We start from the raw sequence: 26198 nt of genomic DNA, 5'->3' as shown, positions 1-26198 counted from the left end.
CAGTACAGTAAATATGTACAGATGTGTCTGTACATATTGCCATCACCTACGCCTGTCGTCGCTGTCGCCGGCGCTGTGCACTTTCATTATAAACACGATAAGTGGAAGGCAGTTTTACTTTTTGGCTGCTTGGTAATTCTTACTGCCAGTTAAACAGTTTTTTTGTGAAAATTTAATTTTTCACATATTGGCATTTTCAAGGTGTGAGTTTGAAGTTCCACGGGCTTGAAGACCCATGCTAGTCACATTTTCTGAAAATCCATGATACGTATATTTTATTATTAAAAATTGACGGTCATTAGGCTGTTAACCATTATGTAATATTGCATCAGAATAGAAGAAAACACAATTTTGGGTGCTGCTGCCATGATGACCATTATGGGAAAACCATGTTACTTATAATTGCCAAACTTTCAAAAAAGAAATACAGGACTAAAATGCAGCCTGAGTTGGAAAAGTAGTCTAATTGGCTTCTTTTTCTGGAAGTTATACATTTTCAAAGTGTGAACTTGAACTCCCATGGGCCTGAAGCCTTATGCTTGTTACACATTTTACTTACATTGGTATTACCTGTTGAGCATAATTAAAATTTGATGTTGAATTTGCAGTTTAACATAATGTACTTTTGCATCAGAATTGACAGTAGCCTATTTTGTGCATAATTATTTCCTGTTTTTTGTCTGTACATTTGACAGCTTTGCTGCCTTGTTTTTATTTTACTTTCATAAAATTAAAAATTTTGGTTGATTTTTTTCTGTATGCAGTAATTCAAAGGTATACCTTGTGCAACCAAACTAGGATTGTATAAAAGGTAAAATGGTTTCAGTTAATGGGAAAATGGCAGAATTCAAAGTTAAAGTAACTATTACAAGCTGTTCATATGCCCAGGTTTTCTCCAACCATCTCCGTGAAAAGTGACATTACAGGACTTTGCTCTCAATGTGAACTTCAATTACTTTTTCTCACTCAAAGGTAACTACCCCATTCTGACTGAAATGTAGCATAATTCTCTACAGCAAACTTGGTATATCATGACATACACAGAAAAAAAGGCATTCAATCTTAAATGCAAAAGTTTATTGCAGATAAATGAATCTCAGCAGTTTCTGACACAATGCTTCTAACTATAATTATGATATATTTAATACTATTTTATATTTGGAAATGTATAAAAATTGTCTAAGCACATAGATAATGGGTTTTTGTTTCATTTAAAAAAATTGCTGGACGTAACATTTTCTTTTTTGTGAAGCATATAAATTGGCAAAGCATTCCATGCAGTACTACATGCCTTTTTTACAGCAATCAAAAATCTCTACCTTGCAGTAATAATAATGATAACACACAGATGAAAAAAAAATTCCTTTTAGATTATATGCAAGGTAATTATTTGATCAAAAATGAGTAAATAAGATTAAATATCCTGTGTAAGTGAGATACAAATAGTATTACATAGGCTAGGTCTATATAAATGTACAATTTTGAGAAATCTCTATAAAAATGTATGTGCCTATCAAAAATTGTTTTGGCTACAAAGCTATTATAGTAGCATTTACATACTACCAATTGATTATATAAAATAAGTATATTTTGCTTTAAAAAAGCTCTATATATAACATCATTCAACAAAGAAAATACGTAATAAAAATGTTATAAAAAGGTCTTACTTTTAGGTTGGCTAGAGACAAAATGCATTTCTACCATAACATGGAAATGCACTTCTTTGGATACTTAAGAATTCAATGCAAGTTTGTTTGTCATAAATTGTGTAAAAACTTTACTGAGACAAATATTTTTTTTATAAATGATATACCTTGAAATGATAACAAGAACTGCTCTTATATAAGATTAATACATGACTAAGAATTTTAAAAAGATGGATTTTTACCAGATTCATCAGGAAAAAAGTTTTAATTGTCAAATAGTTACAGTTACCATAGTTATTAACATGCCAAAGCTGCAATGAACCCAAGTCAAATAACCCAACATGAAAATAACATAATGGAAAGGTTTTGCAAGCCTTCTTAATATACTGACAATGATCATTAGAAACAAAATAAGTAGTATTATTTTTTAACAATACTGAATGTCTTTTACTCTGAAAAAAGTCAGACATCCTTGAGATCAAGTTTCTTATTTCCTGCATTCATGCGAGGTTGAAACATTTTCCGTTTCATTGAGCCAATATTTTGATTAATAATTCTGTGACTATCAACACTGATGGAATCTTTGGCTGTGGAATCTGTGTTGGTGGGAGAATTTTCTGCCTCATCAGAAACTGGAACCTGCTCAACAGCACTGAGATCAACAGCAGCATCAGAATTGGTGCTATCTTGGATGAATTCAGCAGATCCACCTGGTGACTGAACATAGCTGGGTGCCTCAGGATTGGTATCGTCCTGATTGGAATCAAGTGAAGCCCCATCTGGTGACTGTCCTGAACTGCTGTACCCACTGTGACTCAGATCCCAGTCTTGTATTGGCTCAGGAGCTGGGAAAATACTGGGGTTGCTTGCACTCTGGGACTCTGTGGTCACCAAAGGAAAGACAGCTGGACCATTGGACACATTTGTTTCAAATGGAGAAAACTCAGCTCCCTTTTTGGCTCTGGTTGTTGGTGCCTTGGAAGCCGACTCTGTGTTTCCTTCGTCTCCAAAGTCGGCTTCCAGATAGTGGGAAGCCATGTGATTGCGCAGAGATTCTAGGCGGTTAGTGCGAAAGTCACATAGCACGCACAGGTGTCGCTTGCGATTGAAGTGCTTCCCATCGATGTGATCCAGCATGCGATGTTTGATAATGGTGGAGAAGCTACACAGGCTACATACCAGGGTCTTTCGCTTCGTGTTTGGATCCGTGCTTTCCACACGATTGATAATCATTTCGTATCTCTCAATATCAGGAGGTGGAACAAAACTTATTCTGCCAGACTTTGAGGGTTCAACAGCAGGAGTTGTCTGAGGTATCAGGGTAGGGGGTTGAGCAGGGGCGTCTGATCCTCCTACACCTGGACAAACACCATCCACGCGCCCCAAGATGTGGTTACGTAAACTCTCGATGGTTGAAGTGCGGAACTCACACCTGTCACAGATGTGTCTCTTTCTATTGAAATGCTTGCTGTCTAAGTGGTCATACATGCGATGTTTGATCCCTGTGGCAAAGTCACACACCTTACACTGGAGCTTACTTTTGTACTTATTCAAGGGATCTATGGCTTCCACCTTCTCCATCACATTCTCGTATTCTTCTTGGTTCTCTGGTGGGTTAAAGTTCAAAAGGGGTGGTTTTCCAGAACGTGTGATTCGGGTATTGCTAGAGGAGTTGTTTGACTCAGATTTGGCACAGTTTGCTTGTTTAAAAGAATCTTGGCTGCTTGGTTGGGGGCTAGAATTGAGGACAGACATTGACATATCATGGATGGGTCCAGAGCCAGGGCAATGTCCATCCATACGTGCCTGCACATGATTTCTTAAGCTTTCTAAGGAGGAGGACCTGAAATCGCACTGGTCACAGGCATGGCGCTTTAAACTAAAGTGCTTGGCATCAAGATGATCAAACATGCGATGACGTGCTAAGGTACTGAAGGAGCATAATGCACACTGCATTTTACTGCGATCATTGGTGCTGTCACCCACTCGTCTTATCATGCACTCGTACATTTGCAGATTCTCTGGAGGAGTGAAGGAAACTTTAATACCAGGAGGTTTGGACACAAGATTGGTATTCTCCTTTGGGGGATTATCATCAGCGGAATTTTCAGATTTGGCATCCTTCAAAGCTTCAGCACCAGGACACTTCTTATCAACACGTGCCAGAACATGATTTCGCAGACTTTCAAGGCACGAGCTTCTAAAGCTGCACATGTCACATCGGTGTCTTTTCATGCCGAAGTGCTTGCCATCAACATGGTCGTACATTCTGCGTTTGGTCCCTGTGCGAAAGCCGCAAAGCTTACAGCGCAGGCGCCCCTTGAGCCTTTCTGCCGAACTGGAGCATTGGGCCCTCTGTATTACTGCATCATACTTCTCAACATTATCAGGTGGGGTGTAAGTGTATTTGAATCCTCCCTTGCCATTAGGTGCCACACTGGGGGAATCCAGGCTCAAATTCAAGGCCGTCTGTGGTGGAGATTGGACTACTGTAACATTGCTATCACTGACATTATCTAAGGACACTGTCCCTGATTTAGGGCAGTTACCACTTTCATCACGTGACAACATATGCACACGTAGAGAATCAAAACTGGAGCTTCTGAAATCACACTTATCACATGCATGTCGCTTTTGGTTGAAATGCTTGGCATCCATGTGGTCAAAGATTCTGTTACGAGCTTGTGAAGTAAAGCCACAGTAGAGACACTTATGCATAGTCTTTCTCTTACCAACAGCATCAAGTGCATTGAAAGTCTGCATGGCCGCCTCATACTTCTGCAAATCTGGGGGTTGGGCAAACTTCAGTTTGTGGTTCTTGGCTTCCGACAAATCATCGCTCTTCTGGTCAGCTGAAGATTCTTTGTGGGAAGGATGACCAATCCCTGGACACGTACCATTAGATCGCCTGGCCATATGGTAGCGAAGAGATTCAAAACATGTGGTGCGGAAATCGCACGAATCACATGCGTGGCGCTTGAGATTAAAGTGTTTAGCGTCTGCGTGGTCGAAGGCCCGGTGTTTGATAGAAGAAGTATAATCAGGGCACAGGGTGCATCGATATGTTAGTTTCTCACTGGAGGGGTCCCGTATTATTATGCGGTCATAAGTCTCCATGTCATCCGGCCAGTTAAAGCGCAGCTGGTCAGGAGTTGGACTATCCTTTCTCTGCTGTAACAGTAACTGCTGCTGAAGTTGTTGGTAATGTTGTTGTTGCTGCTGTTGTTGCTGCTGCTGCTGTAATTGTTGCTGTTGTTGGAAGATGACAGCACCAAATGGTGGAAGAGGCATACCAAAGTTGAAAAATGGATGGATGTACCTAAAATAAAACAATATTTAATTAGAATAAAACTACTTCTAGACATTTTAAAATCTTATCAACAAGCAACTACTGACCACATAAATGAAATCTGAGGACACTAATATCGAAAGGACTGGTTAGAAATGGAAATGTTTTTGAAACATTTACAAGAAGCCTCTAGCTATGAGATGTGTGCATATGGTTGATGAAAAAAAAAAGCCATCAAGCTCTACAGTCTCATTTACTGAATTACACTTTCACTATATACCAGTTTTAAGATTTAAGTCTGCCAAGTTTGCCCCCACACCAAATGCCTGTAAAATCTTGTTACTCTGTTCAGTTACTGGCTAATATTTCTGTTTTGAACCAAAGGTTGAGAAGGGCCAATAAACTGATAAGGTTTTTGAACACACTATAGTCAGATGGTAACTCTCTGCAATCATGGTTGGATCACATTAGATATGTCAAATAACAAATAAGAGTAACTGCACTTTATAATGGTTTATTTCAAATAAATGCACAAAAAGTAAAGCTTTCACAAAATTATAAACCAGTAAAGGGCAACTCCTAAATCCACAAAAACCTCGTCTAGTTAATGACATAAGAACTATACACAATATAAATATGCACCAGTAAGTTGTTACAATGTACTCAAACTACAAAATGAAGAGAAAGAGAACAGAAAATACTCACAAGAAAACCTATTTCTCTATCCAAATTAGAAAAAAAATTGTGAAATTCAATTACAGCCAAACCATTATTGCAAAAAACACTTAGAAGTTTGTAAAACAACACCACCGCACTACTAAAGTTTTCAGGTTGACTAACAACCCTCAACTTTTCCTTCTTGCAAAAAAAAAAAATAAATAAATAAATTTAAAAAAAATAAAAAAAAAACATCAATGGTTTTGACTACAACATTTTTTTTCTGTTCAGCATAACGTTAACATAACAAGCAAAATTTCTCCCATGTATAGCAGACAATTTGCAAATTATATTTACCTGTACAACCATAAACAATTTATTCAAATTATTACTTCACATATGGCGGAACATTTAACAATTGGGTGAAGTGGAAATAAACCCTTCTTGTAATCTTGTATATGCCAAAATACCCCTTCCCTTGTAAGTAACAGAAACTTTTATGACCTTCCTAAAAAGGCCTCTGATCAGCCACATCCTATTCTACGAGTATGTTACTAACTAGTATGTTTAAGTGTAAGTGATTTAAGTGATGTTGCATTTCATCTTTTGTTTTGGACCAAAACCCTGGATTGTACTTCCATATCATTTTACTTCTTGCAGTTATTTCAGAATTTTGAAGTCTAGAGTGCTGTAGGTGTTGGTATTTTTTTCTTTTTCATGATTTAGATGGTATTCTTGTCTTTTTCATAATTAAAAAAAGATAAAAAAATTAAAAATCATTCAAAAATTATGAACCATCTAAGTTCAATAGTTATTAGATCTTAGACTTTACATCATCATGGCACTGAACTGGGATGCATGGTCCTAACATGTCTCAGGTACGACGTCTTCCAGGAGAAGATTCTCCCACAATCTTTACAACATATCTGCCTACGGTCATGCTTTCCAGCGTAATGTTCATCAAGGTTAAATTTGTGTGCAAACTCCTTATGGCAGATGGTACATGTGTGGGACTTCCTCTCACTTGCACATGATCTTCTGTGTCTCTGGTAACTTATTCTGTGCGAAAAAGTTTTGTGGCACTCTTCGCACTGGTAGGGTTTCAGTTTATAATGCTTGTTCATGTGCCCCTCATAATGCCAATTATCGAGAAATGATAGCTGACAGAGTTCACACTTTTTGGTACCTTTATCAGTATGCTTGATCTTTTGATGAGCCCTGTATCCAGACATGCTACTGAATGACTTGCCACACACCTCGCAAACTTTTTGCTTGTTCTCGTGCTTAAAGTTAATGTGCTCAGTGAGCCGTGTTCTCTCGTTGAACGATTTCCTACAGTACTGACAGGTAAACTTGTCGTCTTCGTTTCCATGTCTGCGCTCGTGGCGTTTCAGAGAATACCTGTTGTTACACGTGAAATTGCAGAATCTGCATTTTAGAGGCTCCTTTTTTGTTGGCACAGCTTTAGGGTCCTGGTTCCCCTTTTGCACCTGGGCTTGTCCAGGCTGACCAGGGCTTTGTCCACTGCCAGAAGAACCTTGTTGGTCTCCAATCTTTACTCGCATACTAGAAGAATCTGATGCTGTGGGCAGGTCTCTTCTAACATGAGGTGCATTCCACAAAGAAGGGGATTCTTCTCTTTTTGACGCAAGTGGTGGACTGGTTGGGAAGCCCATGGCAAATTGAGGAACACCTGCAGGAAAATTTGGCATGTTCCACCCAAAACTCTGCTGTCGCCCATGTGTTAAACCAGAGAGCCACGGAGCCACAGGCCATGCAGTGCTGACCTCTACATCTGTATTGGGAAGGCGGCCACCATGACTATAATTAAGAGGAGAAGAGAGTTGCTTTAAGACCTGATTCATGTGGCAATTTGGTGGGGAAAATGCTCAGTTCTACAATGCTCACAACTTTATCACATGGTTTTGAATATTTTGCTAATAGTTGGTGTTAATTTTTTCTTTTTGCATTTCAAAAATAACATACACAAACCAATACAGAAAAAAAAACATTAAATACTAGTGAAGTGCAACTTTCAAATATAAATGAAAAAAATCTGCATTGGTAAATTAATGAAACAAAGTTTTCTTAATCATCGTTAAAAATATTGTATTTTCTTCATGGTCCTTATTCTGACCAGTTTTCTTTTGCAGATCTCAAAATTTAATTTTTGTCAACAATCAAGGAAAAATATAAAACTATAATCATATATCAACTTCCACCAAATATGCACACAAGGTCTTACACTACATGCAACTCCATCCACCTATTAATTTTCCATGTCATGTTACAGTTTTTCCATAAAAACAAATGGCAGTTTTACTCTGTAGATTTGTGATTGATACAAATATCTATTTATGTACCAGTGATGATATATCATACAGCATTTTGTACATATTTACACAACAATTTTGTTCTCACACTATCATACAACTAAGGCCAAAATAATTACTTGTGAGAGAGGCACAGCAACATGTCTGACTGGAGTATATTAAGTATGTTTCCACAGTTAAGCATAAAATCAGTAACACCAACACAGAAGCTATTTTTTTCTGTAGATGTACATATTTTTAAAGGTGTGTTCCCCATGAAGATATAGCTTGACCTTACTTAGTATGACCCAGAAAAAGAACATGTAATCCCTCTCTCATCCACAGACTATTACATTTTTATCTTGGGACTAAGCAGTCTGAAATTTTGTCATTAATTTCAGACTAATTTTTAGACGTAAAGTATATTTCTTTAATAAGAAAAAAAAAATTCCCAGGTAGTTTGAAGGACCAGAAGTGTTTGGCATAGACTAAATCTAAACCTCAGTCTTTATATACAAAGTTATTTCTTTGCTTTTAGTGTCCTGTAGTGATCTGAGCATATTCTGAAGTCCTGCTGGGATTGGTCATACTAGGATGAAACAACTTATCTTCACTAAAAACACACCAGAAGGAAATTTTAGTGTTCACATGCCACAGAAATGACACAAAAGCGGGACAGCTATCGTGACATGTGTGACATCAATGTCATACGAGGACACGTACTGTAACACATGCATGTTACAGCCCCTGTGACAGTGATGACAAGCAAGTGTCACAGTTAATAAGGCATTTTAAAGAGATGTGACAGTTTGGAGTGACTGGGAATGACACAAATGTAGCATTGTGACAAAAATGATGAAAGCAATAATATATATTAAATTTTGTATGACATCACTTGCAAATTAGACATGGGTGACCCACAAAACCGAAGACATCTAACCTCTAATTACAAGTCATTTCAAAACCTGATTATTTACATTCTTAAAATTTCAGATTTCAACCCTGGAAAACACACTGGCTATATTGATAACAAGCACATACTGATAGAGCATGCACAAATAGCAAGAGTTGGTGACTGACAACAGGACGATGTAGAAAAACTTCACGGGTAAATTAAATGTCAGGAACCCTGTACATTATAGGTAAACACTAGGTATTAGACTTTTATATAGCAGAAATACATTTTCCCCTTATCAACAATATATATACAGCATATCCAATACCATTCACAGAATTATGGCCCATAAACCAGTTTCGAGTTGTAAGTTCCTAGTCTTATTCCTATTCATTTAAGGGAAAAAGACTGATGATTACCACTTGTGACAGAAAAATTAGACATTCAGCTTAAGTTTTAATTCTTTGTCACTGGTTTGGAATATGATATACCTTGGTGATGAAGATGAAACTACTGAAATGGCTTGTTAAATTATTTTTACTATACAAAGGTCTGAGGTACATTTAATGCCTCTACAAGTAGGACCTGTACACCTACCCCTGAGCTGGAAGCCCTGGAAACTGTGGCATGGCCGCTGCAGCAAAGTAATTAGACTTGGAAGGATCTTGTGTGTTAGGCTGAAAAATAATCATTGACAATTTAACTCCAGAGAAAATCCAGTGTGTGTTCTTGTGAACATAAACACTAGGTACCACCTGCAGAACTTATCATAAGAAGCTTATTGTAATTATAATTATGTCATAATTTTTAACACCTGACCATCATGGGTATCACAAACAAAAAATAAATTGATTGCAAAATTTCACTTGCAAAAGACTTAATGTTATTCTCCTTTCTTAGACTGACTGTTTTTCTAGGATAAACAAATTTTTATTCCTACCACTTCAGTTTTGTTTTCTTCATTATCAATGGCAGTATCAGTCTTGCTATTGGCACCATGGTGTGACTGTGTGACATCTGGAAAACAACAAATTTATTCAAATAAATTATTTGTTAAACTACAAAATCATTGATATATCTACAAACATCAACATGCTACTAATACAATATTTTTCTTTAAAACTTTTCCATTAAATAAGAAATATTTTACACACTACAGCACTGTTTCTAAATTTAAAGTATCATGCTAAAATCTAAGCACCTCATATTCAATTTTATTCAAGGCACAATTTAATCAAAGCTGTCTCCAATGATATGAACTGTATCACTGTAGTGCACTGTGATACAAGTCTGAGATTTCTCACCATCTTCACCTTCGCCAGCACCCTCATGTCCAGATGGCACTTCCTCCATCTCTCTAGCTTCACCTCCACCTTGCTCTACATCTTCATCTTCTGCAACTCTACGGATCTTACAAGGAATTCCTTTACGACTCCTGGAACTCTTGGGCTGGTCACTCAACGCAGGGGACGCAGGGGAGTCACTGCTGCTGTCAGTCCCCCTGGATAATTTCTGCATGATTATATTGTCCAGCACCCCTCTTTTTTCTCCATCTTCTACTTTAACCTTGACATTGGCATCACTGTGACCTTCTGACCTTGACCTAAATTCTGGCTGATCTTCTGAACCTGAGCTGGGGGACATATTGCTGTTATTTTTCTCTTCCTGGTTGTTTGTGTTCACCATGCCCATGTGTTTCACCCATGTGCTCTGTAAGGACTTCCAGGAGGTTTGTAAGCACTGTAACTGAGCAAGCACCATAGAAGACTCTGCCTCTGTCAGGAAGCTGAAATCAGCCAGGCCAAGTGACAAGTCTGTCTGACATGACACGGCTGTTACTTGACATGACACACTGGTGACAGCACCTTCAGCTTCTTTCAGTTCATTGGTGGCATTGCTACATTCGTAATCAGGCTCTTCAGTGACTGGAGATTCACTTTTAACTGGGCATTCCTTATTTATTGCTATGCCATGGCCAAAATAAATGCAGTCATTGGAAGAGTTAGCCTGGTGTGCTTGGACTCCTGATATGTGACTCAGCACGTCAGACGGGTTAGCTGCTGAGAAGTCGCAATCCCTGCAGACATACACTGGGCTCTTTGGATGTCCAAACTCTTCTGATACAGGAGGCTGGGAAACTAGCATGGACCGAAATGACATGGTCCTTTGTAAGTGTTTACATTTGAGATCTGTAAGATAAAAGAAAGAAAATTTTTTACAAAAGTGAATTTTACAACTATGTTTTTATATCATTCATCAAGTATCAATTTGTATTACTTTACCATAATGATAAAAAAAAAAAAGCTGCATGGCTTAAAAGTAAATTAAACTGCTTGTACTCGAGTTGCTGAGTAAGGAATAACATGACCTTTCCAATGGACTGTCTTTAAGCCAAAAGGCGTATTAAAGCTAGATAAAAAAATACTCAATAAAGAACATAAAAATGACGTTTGGATGATTCATTTTTCTACTAATGATTAGGTGAAAATCCACAATGCTTAGTAATTGAAAAAGACATCATCAGTTTTACATGCAGAGCCATACCACAGGTATCACACATAGAGTGAGCAAAAACACCTTCAGAATGGTACATTCTTGGCTCATGTTAACAATGTAAAACTTTCACCTGATACTGGTTACAATTAACTTATCAGCTGGTAAGGAACTAAACAATTAAATTAACCAATAATGTTGTGGCAGTTCATTACTATTCAGAATAAAAAAAATGTATATAAGACAGGTGTATTTCAGACTACATGTACAACCTAATCTAAAAAAAAAACTTGCTACAAGATTACTAGTACTTCTCAAGAGATGAGGTTGAGACCATACTTAATCCAAATATTTTAAAACCTAATAAAATTCAGGTGTTGGTGAATCCAAATTCTAAAATCAACAAAAAACACATGGCTGAGACAGATGGGGCTTATCTACTGTGTCCACATAACCCAGTGTCTGGCTTCCATACTGATCCACTCCACTCTAAACTGATGTGTTTACATATTCACCTGTGTCAGAAAAACAAACAGAGGATTATCTTAACTACAAAGTTTTGAAAAAAGTCCTTAAGAAACAGTCTATCTTTTTAAAATACGCAGTTGATTGGCACATTTTTTAGTCATTAAAACATTAGTCAAAGGTGCTAACTATGAAAAAAGTAAATGACAAACTATAATAAATTTAATAAAATCTAGACTTACAGAGGGAAAAGAAAAGGAAACAAACCAAGACGTAAATCTAGAAGTAAACAAGATTTCCCATTACTAGTATGCTAAAAACTGTTTTTAAGATCAGAGGCTTATTTACATGAAGAAAAAGACATCTGCACTGAGTCTTTTCTCATGTTTATTTCATTATGTGCTGTGCTGTGTCACATTTGGCTATAAAGAGCATAAAGCCTTTGTTCCTCATTATTGTAAACAAATTTGATACCACTGTCTCACAGACTGACATGAAATATTTGAAGGGGAGGTGGTATTTACAATGATGGCAAATTCCATTTGAAAAATTAATGCTCATGCAAAAGCCTATAGCAGCAGAAAAACACACCTCATTAATATCATTATATTAAAAAAATGTACTTTGCAACTGGTTATGTGATATTACTATACTGTAACACACCACTTCTTCTTCACACTCAATATCTAGCTCCAAGGAATGTGCCATTTTAGGATAATTAATATCTGCCTAATGCACTGATTGAATGGCCACCATTAGGTGCACCACCATTAGTGTTAACCACATGACCACTCCCCTCATAACCAACACACACTGTAGAATACTGGATAAACTCTTCTGAACAAACATGTAAAATCAGTGGTAGGCCAATGTATATATATATATGACTTCTTAAAATGGGTGCAGGAAGAAAAAAGTCAATGATATTTTACAAGTTTCAATTTCATTTTTTCACACTCTCACTCCATTTTATCCTTGCAAACTTCTCTGTAAAAGGAAGTAAATAAATTCATAATGACATCCTATAAGTATGTGGTATTTTCCATTTTTATAACTTTATTCACTATATATAAGGGTCTTAGTCGTGACTTTGTTAAAGCAGAAAATGACTTTTTTATGGCACATTAAATAACACTGTCATTTTTCATTTGTAATAAATTAATGTCAACCTGCTAAAATAGTTTCTTTATAAGAATGCATACATCTCCAAGGCTTTTATATAATATATTATGTGCTAAAAATCCATACACTATGAAATTGCTTCCAATATGATTCCTTTGGAATCATAATAATTTCTACGATTTGAGACATAAATGGCACCATATTTTTATTTAGTATTTTGAGTTTTCCTGTGTGGACATACACGAGTGTTCAAAATAGAAAGTTAAACCTGGAACTTTTCTATGACGGATTTGGTTTCGCTTCGCATATGTGAACAAGCCAGAGAATCAAATTTTTTTCAGAGAACTGAAATTTGAAAAATCCGGATTATTCAGATGGCAGTGTGAATGGGGTATTATAGATGGTTGCCAAATACATATTATTAACCACAAGAAATGTCAAATAGACCAACCCCTGCTCTTGTTTATACTAAGGCCCACCCATCTGTATACTTAAACTTCTAAGGTGATATATATAAATCTTTGTCAAATGTCATTCATCTGGCTTCCTGTTACTTGACATTGTAATCAGTCTGTCAAGATATAATATGTACTGCAATTGCAAATTTGATCTTAACTAAGTAAGACTGTCCCAACTTTACTGGAAACAGAACTTATACTTAGTAAAAATTGTCCCAGCTTAACTGGAAACACAACTGTGCACTAAGTTAAACTGTACCAACATAACTGTAAATGACATATGTAAAGAAAAGCTATCCTATCTCTTCTTGAAACACAACCTTTAACAAAGTTAAATTGTCCAATATTTAGTCAAAACTTTTTATTATACTAAGTAAAATTGTCACAACTTAACTGAGACATTATACTGAATAAAGCTGCCACAACTTTACTGGAAACCATCTGATACTAAGTAAGGCTGTCCCAACCTAACTGGAAACATGGCACTATACTAAGTAAAGCTGTCATAACTTAACTGGAAACACAATCTTATACTAAGTAAAGCTGCTTCAAGTCAACAAGAAACATGGCTCAAGCTTGATTAGAAAAAAACGGCTGTAAGTTAAGCTGTCCTAACTTGGCTGGAAAACGACAAATTGAGGTTCCTTTGTTTTGATTAAAATACATTAGGGTTACTACAGTACAGTACTAGTACACTTTCAAGTAGCTGTTCTCAAACAAAGACTTGAGTCAATATGGCCAACGCCAGGCACTGGCTGGGATTTATGGGTATTTTCATGCAGCACCTCCAGCAACCCCAAGCATTCATCATCAATTTTAAGACTTTCAGTTCAATAAAAAATTATCATTCAGCTCATTGTTCTGTTTTCTGTAAACTATGAAAAGACATATAAGTTTTACGAACAGAAAAAGATGCCTGAATGGGAAAATATATGACACTGTATATAGGGAACTTAAAGAACAGCCACATTAATTGACAAACTATTATGTACAGTAGAACTTAGAAGACAATATCAAGTACTGTACATCTTGCAACTGTAACTGTGCTCATTCAGCATAACTTTACAACAATGTGTGTAAGAACTACATGGCTCAAATTAATGCCATTTGGATTATAATAACTAATGCAGTGAACATACCAGCAGAAAGTGTGCCCAGTGCATTTACTTAATTAATGCAAACAGTAACAATGTCACTGCAAACTCTGTTTATCACCAAGTTTTTTCAGCCTTCTTCTTTTATCTCTACTACTCCTTTGGTGAATGAACAAGCATATCCATGTTCTGGCCTCTACAACACAGAGATGAATAAGAACATGGATAGCATACTTCAGGGCATGTGCACTCAGTTAATCAATTCATAAACAGTAACAATATCATCACAGGGTGAGTTTATTCAGTGGCGTCTTTTAAATCCAAGCCACCACTTGACTAATAAAATACTGTTATTGCAGCTCGAGCATGTTCTGATCACATGCACGCAGGTGATGACCTTTACAGCACTTGCTAACACAACAAGGTCAATGCTGCTATTTACAATAACAACATCACCCAACTGACCAATCAAAGAACAGCATCTGCCAAACCAGACTAATCTAACACTCAATCCCATGTGAAATTCCTAAAGATCCAAGCAGGGAATGAAGAGATAAAGGGCTTTCTTGCATATAAGAAGTTGATGCTTTCTGAGTCATCATTAATACCGGATGAAGTGCTAAAAAACATTTTTTTTTTTCGTCTTTAAAAAATACTTCTATATTTAGTGTTGGTTAAATTTTCCTAACAATTATCTTATCTAAAAAGCAAATCTATGTCTTATTGTAAAGATGAGAACGTTAAGAGTGTACCCGCATGACAAAGAAGTCTCGTGCTTTCGACCCGCACGGCACACAAAGAAGCCCCACTAAGAACCATTGTTAATGTTTATATGCTAATGAGACAGCATTAGCAACGTCATAGACTCACAGACAAAGACAGTAAGAGAACCTCATTTCCTCAGCCGATTTCGTTCCTTTTTCCTTCACAAATTTTAGTGTCATTCTATCAGAAGTTACTAAATGTAGTATCTTATGTATTTCGTGAGAAATTCCGACGAACAAATTAGTTAATCGAGTAAAAAGTTGTATATGAACTGAACTCACCTTACAACGTGAGCGCACCACATTGCTGCATTGGAGATAGGCTCTTACGCGCGTGTTACGCCAAAAGTAACTTTTTGACATAGATGAGCCATTTATGACATTTCCAAATTAAATGATTCTTTATTATTAATCAAAGAAGATATTAGAAGATTATACTTATTTATATTACATGTGAATTCAATATTTGACTTCAGTATTAAGTTTTAGATTTTCTTTGATCAACTTTACACCTGTGGTTTATCTTATTGTACGCATGCTGTTATTTACGGAAGAGCAGCTAGGTCTTTGTGAGAACTTGCTGATCTCTCAGACATCAGCGCTTGAGGGATGATTTAAGTAATGAATAAATATATATAGGTAGGTTGAAATCTTTATATCTGTATGATCAAAACACTTGGTGATCATTGTGAGTTCTACAGGGGAACAGGAACCCATTGTAAAATTTACAGTACTACAAATTACTATTACTAGTAGTATTTACAAGTCAAAAATTACCCAACTACATAGCTTCTTAAAGGTGATTCCTTCGCAATTCTTAGAGCATAAACATTAGTACCATTTGTTGGAGAGTCAAATCCCACAATTTGATGTCAAGAAGCCATTTCTGATAAAATAATGTATAAATTGTTGGATAGGTGGTATCTGCTTCATTACAGTTAGGTATAATTGTAACCTCAGGTGTTATTATAGCCTCTTTCTTTTTAAAATTGCTAAGCACTGTTTTATTAGAGCAAAAAGAACTGCTATCACGATTCTCTCTCTCTCTCTCTCTCTCTCTCTCTCTCTCTCTCACACACACACACACACACACATACTCACACACACACACATACACACACACACACACGTGGTAACTAGCATTTTACTATAATGAGATACAATGTATGTACCAAGTTCACCCTAAGGTCCATGTTGGACTTGATTGTGCTCATTAACCATATTATAACTGCCAGGTGAGACCCTGGGCCATGTGTCATATAATCACCCTCCTGTTATACTGGAGCACTGTCTTAATGATGGTGACACGTTTGTTATTGTAAAATGGTAGCTTATCACAAATAATCATGCTTCACAGGTTTGAAGACAGCCATTCAAAGTACTAGTAGGGGGTCTTATCCTGAAAAAAGATGTTTTTTTCCTTCCTACATTCTGTACTGGCAGCTGAAGTTCTGGCACAAATATAAAATTATGTTGATAGTTTATTTCAGACAAGAGAAGAAAACATTTGCCATAAAATATTTCACTTAGTTAACAAGAATGTCTGTACTAGCAGTTTATCAGTTTATTCAAGAGAAGGAAAGGGAGGCAAATTGCTTCCAGCAATATATACTTGAGTCTCCTTAAAGAAATAAAAGAAAAATATAAATTATATATAAGCTGGTACGTACAAACAAGGGAAATGTAAAAAGAAATGGAACAGTCATAACTGAATGACCAGAATGCTAATTAAAAACTAATTAGATTGATGAATTAAGGAAGAAAAATATATAGCTAATTTTACTGGTATTTATCAGCAAAATAAAAAAAAATTAAAGTAATGGTAAATTAAATATTAAAAAAAAAACTGGTACTGTGTCGAATTTGTCTTGGAGGTATGTAGATACAGGAACAAGGATCATTCCAACAGTTAAAGATTCAGTTTCTTGTTCATGATATTTTCACTTAATTCATTGACTAGTTGTTCACATTATAAAACCCTCATTTCACATATTTTAATCAACTCTTATTAATGAGTAGAGTTACATGTGGGATATTTTGTAATCATTTAATGCGGTGGGAGATTTGGGTCATGATAATTGATGATAATGTTATAATCATTGAAAGTTTCATCAAACAACAGCTAATTAAAACTCAGAATTATTTCAACTGCAATATTTCAGTGCCTAACAAGACAGCTTTATTACAGTTAGGTATAATTGTAACCTCAGGTGTTATTATAGCCTCTTTCTTTTTAAAATTGCTAAGTACTGTTTTATTAAAGCAAAAATAACTTTGAGTTAAGATGTTCTCTGAAGAAAAAGTTACAGTATATATGAATACTCAACATGGCAAAACTCCACCAGTTCCTTACTTCTATACCTGCCAGAGACACCTGCACCCAGGCATTAAGCTGGGCAGTGTAGACATGGTATGGACACTAATTACCAATTGTACACAGTAGCAGATTGTATACAATACAGATGATGACAGCTGTGAAATGGCTGTATTTTGATGAAAAGTTAGATCATTCCTTTGAAACCATAAACTTTAAGATTTCTTCTTTACTCCTCTCCCAAGTGTCAACCAAAACACCTCCCTTTCCCTTTTATCTGTGCACTGACCCAGTAAATTGTCTGTGACTGATGTCATTTATTCAACAATGTTTTTGACGTGTGGTGTACTATTTATTTGAATGTGTTAACTTGGATAATTTAGTTCTTTTTTTTTTGTTTGACAGCCATTGTCAGTCATATATGAGAAGGTCCCATATTATACATAGTTTTACCATCGTTAGACCAGAAAATAACTGTTCCCATAAAAAAATATTATTTGTGACTCATGTTTGTATGGCAGACATTCATGTTTATTTGAGTTACAAGTACATGGATTGATTATCTTACCAGTAGTATTGCACTGTGGGTCGGAATAGATGGGCAACAAATGATTTCTTTTAAGTACAAGAACCCAAGATCACTGTAGTCCTTTTATTGTAGCATGGTAATTCTAGAAGGAGGAAAAAAAGTGTTTACTGTCTTTACTGCTGATTCGTCTTAAAGCTGACATGTCTGTGGCATTGTTAGTGACACCTTTTGTATTGACACATGTCACTTAGTGTCAGGAGTGACTCAGCCAGATAGCTTTCCTTTATTCCCATTTCTGGGCCATAATGGTCTCTTAACCAGGACATTTACCTGGATATCTAATTAGGCTGCCCAGGCAAGGTATTAGTTATCCCCATGGGGGGCCAAGTAATTTAGTCATGTTACAGAACACCTGGACAGGTGATAAGTGTCATGAATGCATTATGGCATTAAATAATGTGCCCACATAACAATACCTGTGCTAAAGCCCCAGATTTATTATTGGCTGCCATCGTTACTGGCTCAGCTGCCAGGCTGCAGAACCAGATCTGTAGATCTGATATCACTGTGGAGTTCCACTCTATACAATGTCACCCAGGACCAATTAATACAGGGGAGACAGGTTAGTGTCACTGTGGCACTGGTGACAAACATTTTTGATTGCTCTTAAATGCCACCAGGGGGGCTTGCTAGTACATAAAAGCTGTGGCCCTGGGTCTGAGCTATCATTTGTAGACATCTCCTTCAGAGAGATCTGTACACTCAAAAATAGCAGGAGCTGAAGTTCATGTGAAATAGGCAAAACTTATAGACACTGGATTTGTTACCTAGGATAATACTTGGATAAGGTACTAGTAAGCCATATCAAGTCATCTGACTTGAGCTGTGACATCAAGGAAAGCATTGGATTTATTATCAGGCAGTGATAGATTCATATCCAGGTTGTAGATCAAGTTACTCAAAACTATAAAAAAACCAGAGACTTTGAAGGTTTTACTGAACAACAGGGATAGGATCCACAATTGATGAAGCATCGACTTTCAGTGTACTTGAACAATGTCATGTATCTTTTGTGATTAACTGAGTGTCTGAGATTTAGAACTAGAGCAGCAGATTTTCCAGGACAGCATTATCCTTTGGCTTTATACTTAGGTGAGTATTATGTGCCACATTACATATTTTCCTTTAATTAGGTAGGAATAAGGAAATGAGTTATGTGAATTATAACCACCCATATTTAGCCATATGATGTGTAGAATATAATTATGACTCAGTTAGGGCTAGGTACTTGTATGTACTAGTAGTATGTGTTCTTTGTTTAAACCCATTTTGGAGATATTAAAATTAAGTACTAGTAGGCTCTATAGAATCATAAGTGGAAGTTATATTATTACTAGTATCCGATTTTTGATTGATATTTGCTCTTACTAGAACTAGCATTGCATATAGATGTTTTAATTTCAAGGAGTCAAGGTTCATTTCCATCTTAATGCCAAGGTGTTCTATTGGCATTTAAAGATTTATCAGTAAAGGAATGTCTTACATTACACAGGTGAAGTAGTGTTTAGAACAGGAGATTCCATCCAAAACTGTTTAAATAAATGTCTATTTTTGGCTTTAATAACTACAAATATTTTGAATGACAATTTATTTACACCCCCATACAAATCTTAATAGTAACCATTAATTGATAGTAACAATTAAAGAGGTTAATTCCAATGTTTTGAAAAGATAGCTGGCTTTGTGCCAGACAGTATGTAATTGTGAGTTAATGACAATATTAAATCTTTTAAAAGTGAAATATTGGAAAAAGTGAGGCATTTGGACAATTTAAGAAATTTAACTGTGAATCCGTATCTCACACATTGGGTTGTTTCCACTCAAACATTGTAAATGCAAAATACTGTAACCATTCTTCTTGGAGGAAGTAAAAAAATGGGTTACTAGTACTAGTAAATAGTCAAAATGTAGCAGGATACATCTTTCTGAAACTAATGTACTGTAGTAGATTTGCTACTTTTTGTTAGTTTCTCATCTGTATTTTTTATAACGGCTCCTTATATCAAGCTGTATAGATAGCCTTTTCCATTTTTTAGCCCTGTTATCACTTTAGTTTTCATTTAAAGGAGCCCAGGCAGGGAGATTTGCTCAGGACTCATATGGGTGATAGGTTGTAATTGTAGAACTGAATAATGTGGGGTGTTCAAGTCCTCTGAGAAGTTGGGTAGCATAATTTTTTTAAGAATCAGTCATTAGACCTAGTCATCAGCTAAAATCTTATATCCAAAAGTCTTGTTTGACAATGTTTGTAAGTTTATTATAATTATAAGATAATAATAATAATTATAATTTATAATCTTATTTATTTATTTATTTACTTATTTATTTATTTATTTTGTATAAATTGGTATATTTGATAATACTACACCTTCCATAAAAATCGATTGGTGTAATCTGTAACTCAGGTACTTTGTTTCTATCTGCATTTTTCATCACAGTCACAGCTAGCTCAATAACCTGAGTAATGATGACAATCAACTTCAAATATTAATGGACACAAATCATGAAAAAGCCACTCTGAAAATTGAATGCCATGATTCCTGTCAAACTGCCACTGCATGTTACATGTCACTGTGGAAGTAAACAAAGTAATTAACACAATTTCTCTGGATGACATGCCATTTGACACTGACTGTCACTTCATTGATTAAATCAGTGTCATTGTGTCAACAATTGTGTGTCACTAGATCAGAACACACATATATTAGATGTGCACTGCTGGGACATCTCAGACAAGGATAAACCAGCACTAGGTGAACACTATATATAAGAACTAGACTAGACAGCAGTGTTTTACTTAGTATGTGATGTCATTGGCAATTTGAGGATACTGAACTCTTTTGTTGAATTAATATTTGTTATATGTTAACTGCCAGAGGAGGATTGCATATTTTCTCAAGAATTGGTGAATTTTTGTTATTATTAGTCTTGAGAGTGTTGTGTAAGTGTTGTTTATGTTATATCACACTGTTGATGGTTATAGTTTTTACAGTTACTCTCTTAAGAATTCTCTCTTAATTTTGAAGATTCAATGGAATGTGTAAGTAAATATAGTACCAGTTCTTGGAATTTAAGCAATCAAGCTGAAATATTATCATGATTGTAATTACAAAATTTTATTGCTTTCTTATCTTATGCTTTTATTGATATTTATGATATTTATTTTTTATTTTCTATTTCAAGCCCACCATGCCAGCTGCCATGGAGGTTTCCAACTCTCACAGAGAAATTGGTGTGCAGACCAACATCGTACTAGGGACTCTCAACGTAAAGTTTGTTATCCAAGACAGTGAAGAGGATAAAGTATTTAGCCGACAGTTCTCTGGAGTAAAGACAAACACCGTCTTTAATGGTAGCAGCTGTAGGAGTGAGGTAGCAGATTCTAATGGACAGGCAACGTCTTCGCCTCTGACCCCTGTGACTTCTCACCAGAGGGCAGCACTTCAGCAGAACTTCCCACGGCCCAGCGAGAATCCAGGGTTACCACTGTATCCACCACTGAGTGTGATTCCATCGTATGGACAGTCTGCGTTCCCAACACTTCCTACATCAGTTCTCCCAGCTGGAGTGGTGACCTCCTCACCGCTACCTCAGCCAAGACAACCCCCATCCCAACCAGCCACCAGGTCAGAACAGATTCTTCGCAGTATTCAGCGATCAGTTGGAAGAGAAACTCTGCCGCTTGCTTCAAAACAGATCCTTCGTAAACCCAGGAAGGTCGTGAACCCTCGTCCCAGAAATCTGTTATCTCGTCCCTGGTTGGCTAATGCAGTGCGTGCTGCAGCAGTTGCCTCTGTACAGAATGGACATACAGTTGACTCCCAAAGCTCTGCTGCTGTACCTGTGTCGCAACCAACAGTAAGTAGTAGTAGCAGTAATACTAGGAACCCAGTCCGTTGCAATAGTGTTGAAGTGGGAGAAATTACTGAAATGGTTGAATCTGGACGTGAACCAAAGGAAAATGACAGCAGCAGTAAGCTAAAGATTTCAGTGACTGTACAAGGACATGACAATGAGGAAACAGAAAAGACAGAGTCTCACACCACGAGTGTCTGCCATAGCATGGAAGATACCAAAAATGACATTGATGTCAGCACCAAAGACAGCAATATTGATCACAAGTCACATGAAAGCATGAACAGAAACGGCCTCCACTCTCCCAGCTCAGAGGGGGACAGCGACACCGCATCTGTGACTGTGAAAGAAGAGCCACATGAGGAGGACTTTGAATCCTGTCATGTTACAAACTCATCTGACTCTGAAGGACAGAATCTCGATACACATGATTTCTCACCCGTAGGTGGTGACACCAGTGTAGATTCATCCATGATGAGCCCAAACGGAAATCAGGTTCATGATCACAGAGAAATCAGTCCCACTACTAAAGTGACCTCATCTCATCCTACACCCACCATTGATTCTGCAGTGAACAGTCTAGCAGCATTATCAGGCATGAACTCGGAACATTTCTTTGAGAATTTCATTGGTCGAAATCTGCATGGGGCAGCTCTGCAGCAAGACCCTGTGCAAAGACGACACAGCTTTGAAAATGGCTCTACAGTTTTCCCTCCACATGGTGCTTTTCCTCACCAGGATGTACGGAATTCAGAGGACTTGAACTCATCTGCACCAGTAAGTTCATTTTTCACTTCATATCAGCCCAAAGGTACATTTCTGAACAAAGAAGAGAGAGACCAGAGAAAGGAACGCTATAAGGAATTTTACAGGGAGCTGACAATTATAGACAACGAATCTGGACGACGCAAACCAAAATTTGAGTGTCGTCTGTGCAATGCTGTTTCATCTCGCAAAGATCGCATGATTGACCACATCGAGTTCAAACACTTCAACATTCGTAGTTATCCTTGTGATGGGTGCAATGTTAAATTCAGTACATACTCAAATCTTGCCCAGCACCGCAAAAAACAGCATGGACTGGACGGGGTGGACATTCCTAGAGGTCAGGCAGCTTATAACGAGCAGGGATTACGAGTGGACAAGGCACGTCATGTGAGACACCTGTTCTTTAAGATCCAGGACTATAACAACACAGGATTTATGAACAGGTCTTATCAGTGTAAGTTGTGTAGTTATAGGTCAACTAGGACTGATCGCATGGTCATACACATTGAGGCTCACCACAGGGAGTACATGTGTAGTAAAGACTGACCACTACATACACACTGAGGCTCACCACAGCAAAACCTTTGAATACTGTTAATTTTTATTCATTTTCTTTTTCAATAGGCTACAACCTAGTTACATGACATATTTTGCCAGCAATGCTGGTTGTTTAATATCAATTATTTTGGTTTTGAAGTCATTATATTTTATAAGGTAGCATTTCTAAAACTTGATTGTTGTAGGTTTTCTCTACAATTTCACCATTGGTAACTCAAAAGATTTGGATGTGTAGCAGTGCCACTGCTAGTTTCCATACAGAAATGAATTGTGTAACCATTTTTATAACAGCTTTTATACTTTCCTTTTGACAAAGACTGTAATTTGACTTGTGAAGTCTCAATTCATAGATATGCCTTCTATTTTAGGATAGAAATAGTTTTTGTACACAGTACATTTGACAGCTGTTGCTTTGTATCAAAGTGTGTTTTAATTTATCTGACAGATTCAAACTTCATTTCATTATTTTCTCAATTTTTTTATTTGATATAAAAATAGATCATCTTATAAAGGACAATCTTACTAGAAAACCATTCACCACAATGAAGTATGGCCATGACTTGACTTGTACCATGTACTCTGTTAGGGTTTGTTTGAAGGCATGTTAGCTTTTTGTATGATGCTATAATTACAGATTTGTAATCATGGAATGTTTTTAGTAAGCAACACTGTTAAGAATTTTAACAATTAAATATGGCCTTGCATATTATGGAACTATAGTGTTAGAGATGGCATGAATATGGATCTCACCATGAGTGAACAGGCATTGTAAAAGTAAAAGTATATTGTGCAATTTACCAAATGAAGAGTAAGTAAAGTACTTATGACAAAAAAGGCAGTACAGAACTGGCGTGTTGAGAGGAGATTCTGCTGGCAAGTGCGTTAGGTGTGCTTGATGACATTGTGCTAGGTGCTGTTATGAGTTGGATGACGTTGCGATAGTTTAGCTTTGGTTATCAACCAAAAGTGTGTAATGTGCAATTTCAAGTTTTTAAGTAATCTAAGATTTTCATTCATTTCACACAAAGAGACGAAAAAAAAATGTGCAATTTTAGCTTTAAAACCTGGAAAAAAGTACTAGGGTTTCGAAAGAATTATTTGTTATTTTAAGTGTTATCAGTGAACTTCTTAACTTTACAATTTGTGTATATGTTTTCAGTAGAAATGTAAATTTCCGTGAGTTTTAAAATCGACACAAGTCCAGTGCATTGGTTCAATTGTACGTAGTTTGGTTGAAAGCAAATGAATAAAATGTTTGAATATATTAAGTTTGTTTGTCTTTGGCAAAATTAATGGATAAGTTGAAGTCGACTCACTAATACGAGTTTAGTAATTCATTTTTTAAAATCGAAACTCTGGAATAAAACCAGTATGGTAATTCTCTTACCGATCACTTTCTCTCACACTGTCATTTGGCTGTATCTAAGAAAAAGTATGGACATTTTTTGTTATAGTAAACCTTGTCAATTTGAGACATTTTTGAAGTATTTATTGTGGAAAGCGATTGGCTGAAGTCCTATGACAACAGTGCAGTTGTTTCTTGACATTTTTCTTGAAACAGAAGTATTCATATATTATCCTTTTTGATGACCTGACCATAAGTATCCTGTTATCTCTGTCTACTCTAAATAGTTAAGCTGGCAGACGTCAAAATCGATACAATACTTGAGTAGCTCCAAAGAGCTAATCTTATGTCTGACTATTGGGATGGTTGAGCTGACCTTGTTTGAGAAAGTTTTTGATAAATCATGCAATGGATGCATGGTGAATTCACCTTTATTATTGGGGGCGAAGAGACTGGATGCGTCGCCCTTTCTGTCGGAAAAAGGTCCTCTCTGAGTAAAATTTGATCTCAGTACAAGAAGATTTCATGGTTAAAGGTCCCCCTTTTCGGAAAATGACCTCCCCCCCTTAAAATTGCTGGGTACATGCCTACACTGTAAAAACAGTGTTTAGCACTAAAACACATTTCTAAGCGCCTGTTTTGTCTCATTTTTCGACGCTTTTAGCCCCTAGGCACGTTTAGCACGTTAAGCTCCCTAACATGTTACACGCTTTGACGCGTTTGACGCCTATTAAATGTAGGGTGTATTTGCTTAACTTTAAGATGGTACGGGTTTCAGTTGTTTTAGTCTAGGATCCAAAATAAAGAGGATAAGAAAGCGGCAAATCGCCTTTGAACCATGATACCTTCGGGTAAACATTCCCCTATTGTCTAGTTAAGCTGTTTTGATAGCTTAGACAGCGTGTGGTCAGGCTAGCGTGACGAAGCGTGCACAGGCAGTTCAGATCGCACATTACCGTATATTCTCGCGGTTGCTACGTTCCCGTCCGCCATGTTGGTTGTAAGTTTCAAAACGCGGTTGATTTCGTGAAATGTTTTAACGTTAAATATTGCAGGAAGTATTAAAAAATGGGTCTGTATACCATAACGTTCTTTTTTGATATTGTGTTTAACAAAAAATAAAGTTGTCACTGGAATATTATGAAGAACAGCATGCTTTCAGACAAGAAGAAAAAAGGGCTATAACAGGTAATTGTAACACGCAGACATGAAATAGATGACAATGTGCATTGGTTTTGCCAGTCGTTCCGGCGATTTTTGAATTATCTATGCGACATGAAGTGTTCACTTCGTATCATGTTACATTATTGTACGTAAAATATGTTTTTGTTAGAAGATTCCAAGAAGGACAATAACAGCAAATTGTCGGCGAAGGCCAAGCTCGGAGTGTCGCTGTGACAAACAAACTTAAGATAATTAACAGAACGTACTTAATAGATCACAACATACAGATAAGCTATTTCACCAATGATGTTCAACAATGCTGGTGACTTAAAAATTGGAAATTATTTAGGGCGTGTTAAGTAGATGATTTGTTAGGAAATAGTTACTGTATCTTGTAAAGGAAATTCTTT

At 36.6% G+C, this 26198-nt stretch overlaps 2 protein-coding genes across 8 annotated transcripts; one reads left to right on the top strand and one right to left on the bottom strand.

Annotated features, from left to right (window-relative positions):
- Positions 1-1062: 1062 nt before the first annotated feature.
- LOC106159246 (uncharacterized) lies at positions 1063-15550 on the bottom strand. 3 transcript variants are annotated; one of them, XM_087016475.1, is made up of 5 exons: positions 15478-15550; positions 10104-10988; positions 9740-9816; positions 9397-9476; positions 1063-4965 (listed from the first exon to the last, which is right to left on the bottom strand). In XM_087016475.1, the coding sequence occupies exons 2-5, from the start codon at positions 10957-10959 to the stop codon at positions 2109-2111; spliced, it is 3870 nt and encodes a 1289-aa protein (XP_086872601.1). In that variant the 5' UTR covers positions 10960-10988; positions 15478-15550; the 3' UTR covers positions 1063-2108. The 3 variants fall into 3 exon arrangements, with proteins under 3 accessions (XP_086872601.1, XP_086872600.1, XP_086872599.1); XM_087016474.1 differs by lacking the exon at positions 15478-15550 and adding an exon at positions 15184-15357 and having other exon boundaries at positions 10113-10988; XM_087016473.1 differs by lacking the exon at positions 15478-15550 and adding an exon at positions 15184-15355.
- Positions 15551-15705: 155 nt separating this feature from the next.
- LOC106155870 (uncharacterized) lies at positions 15706-24543 on the top strand. Of its 5 annotated transcripts, none has more exons than XM_013530893.2 (2): positions 15706-15834; positions 21282-24543. In XM_013530893.2, the coding sequence occupies exon 2, from the start codon at positions 21288-21290 to the stop codon at positions 23265-23267; it is 1980 nt and encodes a 659-aa protein (XP_013386347.2). In that variant the 5' UTR covers positions 15706-15834; positions 21282-21287; the 3' UTR covers positions 23268-24543. The 5 variants fall into 5 exon arrangements, with proteins under 5 accessions (XP_013386347.2, XP_086872602.1, XP_013386346.2 ...); XM_087016476.1 differs by lacking the exon at positions 15706-15834 and adding an exon at positions 18731-18886; XM_013530892.3 differs by lacking the exon at positions 15706-15834 and adding an exon at positions 18741-19190.
- Positions 24544-26198: the final 1655 nt, after the last annotated feature.

Source organism: Lingula anatina, chromosome 7 (assembly GCF_051362555.1).
Source record: "Lingula anatina isolate TDL-2025a chromosome 7, LinAna3.0, whole genome shotgun sequence".
NCBI classification, from domain to species: domain Eukaryota; kingdom Metazoa; phylum Brachiopoda; class Lingulata; order Lingulida; family Lingulidae; genus Lingula; species Lingula anatina.
This window is presented reverse-complemented; position numbering and strand designations above follow the sequence as displayed.

Coding starts and splice junctions, on each gene's coding strand:
- LOC106159246 (XM_087016473.1), bottom strand. CDS start 15,250: ATGGTTCTTAGTGGGGCTTCTTTGTGTGCCGTGCGGGTCGAAAGCACG. Junction 10,989..15,183: donor GAGACTTCTTTGTCATGCGG/GTACACTCTTAA, acceptor TTTATCTTACAG/ATCTCAAATGTAAACACTTA. Junction 9,817..10,103: donor TGCTGGCGAAGGTGAAGATG/GTGAGAAATCTC, acceptor GTTGTTTTCCAG/ATGTCACACAGTCACACCAT.
- LOC106155870 (XM_013530893.2), top strand. CDS start 21,288: ATGCCAGCTGCCATGGAGGTTTCCAACTCTCACAGAGAAATTGGTGTG.